Raw genomic sequence first — 6,751 nt, 5'->3', positions numbered from 1 at the left:
TTGCAGGTTAACTTATATCACAGCGGTGCCTGGATAGTGTGACGTGTGTGGTTGTGCTGCTGCCGTGGTCCTGCCAGATGCCTCCTGCTGCTGTTATCATTAGTCATACTTCTACTGTTATTATACACATATGATTATTGTCACATATGTATAATATCAGATATTAATATATACTTTCAACATTATGTACCACACTAGCCAGAATTATAATTATAATATTATTACTTTCATTAATGTTGTAAGCCAAAGGGGGGGGTGGGGGGGGGTGGGGGGTTCCTTATCCGCTGCGAGGGTCCAAAGGACAGAGGGATGTCGTATGCTGTAAAGCCCTGTGGGGCAAATTGTGATTTGTGATATTGGGCTTTATAAATAAAATTGATTGACTCAATATTTTGTTGCATAACCTTTTGAGGCAATCACTGCCATCAGGCGATTTTTGTAACTCACAATGAGACTTCTACACCTGTCAACAGGTATTTTGGCCCACTCCTCATGAGCAAACTGCTCCAGCTGTCTCAGGTTTGAAGGGTGCCTTCTCCAGACTGCATGTTTCAGCTCCTTCCACGGATGTTCAATAGGATTTAGATCAGGGCTCATAGTAGGCCACTTCAGAATAGTCCAGTGTTTTGTTCTTAGCCATTCTTGGGTGTTTTTAGCTGTGTGATCTGGGTCATCATCCTGTTGGAGGACCCATGACCTGCAACTGAGACCAAGCTTTCTGACATTGGGCAGCATGTTTCGCTCAAGAATGCCTTGATAGTCTTGAGATTTCATTGTACCCTGCAAAGATTCAAGACACCCTGTGCCAGATGCAGCAAAGCAGCCCCAGAACATTACTGAGCCTCCTCCATGTTTCACAGTTGGTACAGGGTTCTTTTCCTTGTATGCTTCATTTTTGCATCTGCAAACATAGAGCTGATGTGACTTGCCAAAAAGCTCCAGTTTTGTCTCATCTGTCCAAAGGACAGTCTCCCAGAAGCTTTGTGCCTTGTCAATATGCATTTTCACAAATTCCAGTCTTACTTTTTTATGATTTGCTTTCAACAGTGGTGTCCTGTCCTCCTTGGTCGTCTCCCATTCAGTCCACTTTGGCTCAAACAGCGACGGATGGTGTAATCTGACACTGATGTACCTTGACCTTTGAGTTCACCTCTAATCTCTTTGGAAGTTGTTCTTGGCTCTTTGGTTACCATTCATACCATCCATCTCTTCAATTTGTCATCAATTTTCCTCTTGCGGCCACGTCCAGGGATGTTGGCTACAGTCCCATGGACATTAAACTTCTGAATAATATGTGCAACTGTCGTCACAGGAACATCAAGCTGCTTGGAGATGGTCTTATAGCCTTTACCTTTAACGTGCTTGTCTATAATTTTCTTTCTAATCTCCTGCGACAACTCTCTCCTTAGCTTTCTGTGGTCCATGTTCAGTGTGGTACACACCATGATACCAAACGGCACAGTAGGGCTGCAACTAACTCTCCCAAACCCCAAAATTATGTCATCTAATGTCTTGTTTCGTACTCACGCCAAAGGGTTTTAGTTCACCGTCATGGGAGAGTGTGTAAAGCTGCCAATATTTGAACGTAAGAAGCTGCAATAAGAGTATTTTGGGGTACTTTTATAGTACTTTTCTATGAAAAATGACTCAATAAGTCCACTACTAAAATAGTCACCAATTATTTTTATAGTCGATTAGTCATCGATTAGTCGACTAATCATTGCAGCCCTACAGTACAGTGACTACTTTTCACCCTTTAAATAGGCAGACTGACTGATAAGAAGTTTGAAGACACCTGTGATGCTAATTACAGGACACACCTTAGTTTAACATGTCCCTATAGTCAAATTATTTTCAATCTTCACTAGGGGTACCATCATTTTTGTCCAGGCCAGTTTCATTAGTTTTTTTTTTTTAATTATTCTGTTGAACCACAATTCAAAAACAATGTCTGATTTTCATTAGTTAATTTTCAGTAAATTCTTATTTATTATTACTTTTGTCAGTTTCAAGTTATTTCAGTGACCATTGTGGGTTTTTCTTTTTTTAACAGAAGGGTACCAACAATTTTGTCCACGTGTGTATGGAGTTACATTGATGACTGTTCCTATTAAACGTGGCCAAAGTTTCAAAAAATGAGGTGCAGAAGTACACCTCATCATGTAGAAATAATCCGTGACCTCAGGTTTTCAACCTGAATACTTGTTTCCAACAGTTTTTTCTGCTCTGGCTACAGTATGACGTCATGGTGTGCCAGATTTCTTCATGTAGTCATCTGCTCCAGGGATGCTAATGTAAGGGAAACATGGAATCTTGGTTGCTGATGTTGTTAATTTCTTTACAATTTCAGATCAGTTTCCTGTTGGAACATGTCCAATGTGATTAGAAGTTTTAATGGGAATTTTTCACAGTAAAGTGCTGCTATTCTCCATTACAATCATTCCATGGCTTTAAGTAGACTGCTACGTACATGTAGCTACATACTAACGTCAGGAAAACTTAGTCTTTTAGTGGTTGATGTAAATTTCTCCCTGATTTTGGATCATATTCCTGCTGGAACATGTCCAGTTGTGTTTTGAAGATTTAATTGGTGATTTTTCCTCAGTACAATATGCCATTATTCTCTGTTATAGACATTCCTCGGCTGCAATGACAGTGCAGAGACGCAGAAACATAGAGACACAGAGACACAGAGGACCTGGAAACGCTGACCAATCAGAGCAGATTGGGCTTTTTTGGGAGGGGGGGCTTAAGGAGACAGGCGCTAAACAGTGTTCCAGCTAAGACAGTATGAGGACAATAATTTATTTTTTTGACCATTAAAGCATGTAAACATATTCTCGTAGAAACCTTAAATACAAGTTTTAACCTAAAAATAAGCATAAAAGGTCCTCTTTGACATCAACATTAGGGGTGGGGAATGAATTATATACAGAAGACTCATCTGAGCAACTGACTTCATCTCCAGTGATAACAGGCCAGGACAAACTGGAACAAGAAATTACTTAAAGAGATAGTGCACCCAAAAATGAAAATTCAGCCATTATCTACTCACCCATATGCCGAGGGAGGCTCAGGTGAAGTTTTAGAGTCCTCACATCCCAGGGGAGAGGGGGTAGCAACACAACTCCACCTAATGCAGGCTTACAGCACCCCAGATTCAAACGTCCAGAAACACATAATTGAAACCACAAAATATCTCCATACTGCTCGTCTGTAGTGATCCAAGTGTCCTGAAGCCCCGACATAAAAAGTTGTATGGAGATATTTTGTGGTTTCAATTATGTGTTTAAGACGTTTGAATCTGGGGCCCCGTCAGCCTCCATTAAGTGGAGTTGTGTTGTTACCCCCTCTCCCCTTGGATCTCTGCAAGGGATGTGAGGACTCTAAAACTTCACCTGAGCCTCCATCGGCATATGGGTGAGTAGATAATGGCTGAATTTTCATTTTTGGGTACACTATCCTTTTAATGGATTACATCTGCCAAATTTACAACAAGGCAATATTTAATACTAATTTGTCGTAGTGAGCATTTCACTACAAGTTTGTCATTTGTTTGTAATTTGACAGAAAACAGAGTATTCATCGCTTACAGTGAGAAACTGAAAATAGGTTTTCAGTTTCTCATCAGGTGATGTACACGCAAAATCAGCATCTCAGGTTGGAGTCTAACTAGGGACCTGTATTGCATACCTCCTCTCTCTTCCATCATTTCCTGTCACCTATACACTGACACTTAAGGCAAAGGTGCCACTAAAATCTGCACATTTGGTTATGAATGAGCCTGTAACAACTGAGGCAGTGCCCACCTGGCAGAGAGGAGATGAACTCATAGACGTCCTCTATGTTCCACTGGCCGGGGTCACTGGGCAGAAAGCTGTGGGGCTGGGTGGCCAACAGGGGGGATGGGGGTCTTTTGTAGCCAGACAAGTCTGAACATTGGCTGGACTCTCCCTGTGCAGGCTGGAGCGAGTGACCAGTGGACAGAGGAGGAGGAGGAGGAGGAGGAGCAGCAGCAGCAGCAGGCTTCTGCACAGAGGTAGCAGACAGATGGGTTTCAGAAAAGACTGAGCTGAGGGGAGCCAAGACTTAAATGATATTTGCCTCAGACATGATGACATGATCTAACATAGAGATCAGATCACAGCTATAAGTCAGATAAAGAAGACACACTGGATTGATTTTTTTTTTAAAAAGCAGGTTTCTTGTTACATAAAGAGGGCAGTTACCCTTCACAGTACTGGACAGCACAAAATAACATTAGAAATTAAAAGTCAAAAGCTCACTGTTTCTCACCTTCTTCTTAGATTCTAAACTGCAGTTTTTGTAGTTTCCATTCAGTGCTCTTTGTTTCTCCAGGGTGGTTTTACGGTTTGGGAAGAGACCCATTCTCTTTGTGCATCCAACATTGTAGCTACAAAGAAAGTTAACATGGTAAGCTGAAATTCAGTCTTTAAGACCCCGGCCTGATACTAAACCTTCTATCACTTGACAGTCATGTGCTGGCTTGGTTTGGTTTGGGCCATAAGCCCAGCACAACAGGGATTTGCATTTCCATTACATCAGGGCTACCTGCTTGAAGGTAATTTCAATTTCAGGCAATACTAAGGAGGCATGTTGATTTAGAACAGCCTCAATAGCAGTGTCTGTCTTGTCTATAGTGCTTGCCATTTTGTTGTTACTCCTTATTGGTTTTGGCGCACAGCTTGACAATGGCATCAGTCGTGGCTGTCATTAGCTGATCACTTGTCCCCCTGCAGTGTTCACTGGATTGTTTTTTATTTTAACTGAGAAACTGCTGTTTCATGTCACAATGCCAGACAAATCAGCCAACTAAAACTCAGTGGAGTGGGTAGATTCAAAGGTCTGGACCCAGGCAAAGCCTAATGTCCACTTTGTCTTCTTTATTACTGCAATGGTTAACAAATCAAGTGCAATAAATAAATAAAAAAATGTGTACATACATTTGACAAATTTAAAAGGTCTGTAACATTTTGTTACTGAAATCCACTCTGAAATCACCATTCTCCTGGCTTCAGGACAATTCCAATGTTTTGGAACAAAGTAATTTCAATCCTACTAAAAACTACAGAACAACACACACTGAGGGTAGATTTGATCCAATCTAATAGCCGAAATCCGATCAGATCACTTTCAAACAACTGGGTCCTTGTTTTGAAATACCTAGTTTTGAGATTTAAACCCATTCTGATAATTCTAATCTAGATTAAGTGTTTTGAAATACTGGCCCAGGTGCTCATTCGTTTCTAAGTGTGAGCGAGAGCAACAACAGCCCCTTTTCCACCAACATTTCCAGGAAATTTTATTCCCAGGAATTTATTTACCTGGGTAAAAGAATTCCTGGTAATCTGAGTGGTTTGCTTTTCCACCGCACCTCAAAGTTCTGGAAAAAATTCTCTATTAGCTGAACTAGCATGCTGTCCTTGTGTAAAACATAACGTTAGTGTCGGTGAATGAGAGACTGTGGACAGAGCATACTGAATATCTCTGTCTACATGTTTACATGTTCATGCTTGCTGAACACATGTATTGATAAAGTATTTGCTTCTTACTCGCTAAGGTTTAATGTGACTTATAGTAATGAGTGTAGCTGCAGTCAACTGGAGTCATTTTTGCGTTACCTTCACTTTGTTTCCACTGCAGCCGCTCGGCTGTTCACCAGTTATCGTGTCGTGTAGACGTGTGTGTGTGTGTGTGTGTGTGCGTGTGTGTGTGTGTGTGTGGAGGAGTTCAGCACCGGCACAAAAGAACCAATAGTGCTAGGCCTGTCGCGATATGCGATAAGTCGGTTAATTGCATGGTAAATTAAAAGGGAGACAGTAACTTTTCCGGCCGCGATTAATTGCCATACTCATGCGTGTTTGTTTTTCTCGTCTGTCTCCACCAAAGAGACTGGTTGACAAGAGCGTTCACTGCCGTGCATCGTCTGGCAGCCAGGTGAGGTGGTTCATTAGCGTAATGAATGGAGGGTTAGCTCTTGTCATCGAGTGTCTTTGTCTCTGTGGGGGAGGCGGGGCTATGGGCCACACACACACACACACACCAGAGTCCTGCATGGGTCCAGTTTTCAAGATCCGCCCCGACCCGACCCGGGGACGTACAAACCCGCACCCGAACCGCAAACCCGCGCATCAGGCCAATTAGTACTGCAACCCGGTCCGACCCATTGAAACACGACCCGCAGCCTGACCCGTAACCCGGATTTAAAGTAATCATTTTGGGTCATATTGGCTGAATATTGAACAGCATATCGCCACAGTTAAGTTGCCAGTAAGTAAACAACGACCTGAATGAAGCAGCTCTCACAATAAAAACCTGACTTCAGCTCCATCATCAACCCTCTGTGTTCTTCTCCCATACGAGTGTAAAAGCACTCGTTTGTTACGTTTAATGCTTTTAAACTTTTAATCTATGTAAAGGAACTTTACGTGTGTAATAATAGACTTACTTTCTGTCGAGAGCGACGTTCAGCAGTTATGAGCCGTCACGTGTTTTTATAATCCATCAAGGAGAGAAGTAATCCATCAGGGAAACACTTCAGAAATATTATAAAGTGATATTTGTACGTTGTATCCACTTATTTCTCAAATACCTAAATAACTATTTACTGTTTTGGAAGCAGCGCTTGTTAGACGGTGGCAGCCATGTTGATTCTGTTGTCCAATCACAAATTGTGTTATTAGATGGTGAAACGCGTGTAAACAGCTGAACCAATGACCGTTGCGAAATA

The 6,751-nt window shown here is 41.8% G+C and overlaps 1 protein-coding gene across 1 annotated transcript in view; it reads right to left on the bottom strand.

Annotated features, from left to right (window-relative positions):
• LOC126402601 (polyhomeotic-like protein 2) overlaps nt 1–4,409 on the bottom strand; it is a 10,924-nt gene extending 6,515 nt beyond the window's left edge. Inside the window, exons 1-2 of the mRNA XM_050064739.1 lie at nt 4,297–4,409; nt 3,810–4,029 (exon numbers count right to left, since the gene is read on the bottom strand). Of these exons, the coding sequence (XP_049920696.1) occupies nt 3,810–4,029; nt 4,297–4,389 (313 nt within the window). The 5' untranslated portion in view covers nt 4,390–4,409. The remainder of the gene's footprint in view (nt 1–3,809; nt 4,030–4,296) is intronic.
• Between the last annotated feature and the right edge of the window lie 2,342 nt (nt 4,410–6,751).

Source organism: Epinephelus moara, chromosome 16, assembly GCF_006386435.1.
Source record: "Epinephelus moara isolate mb chromosome 16, YSFRI_EMoa_1.0, whole genome shotgun sequence".
NCBI classification, from domain to species: Eukaryota; Metazoa; Chordata; class Actinopteri; order Perciformes; family Serranidae; genus Epinephelus; species Epinephelus moara.
The sequence above is the reverse complement of the archived record's forward strand: the minus strand, read 5'-3'. Positions and strand labels throughout refer to the sequence as shown.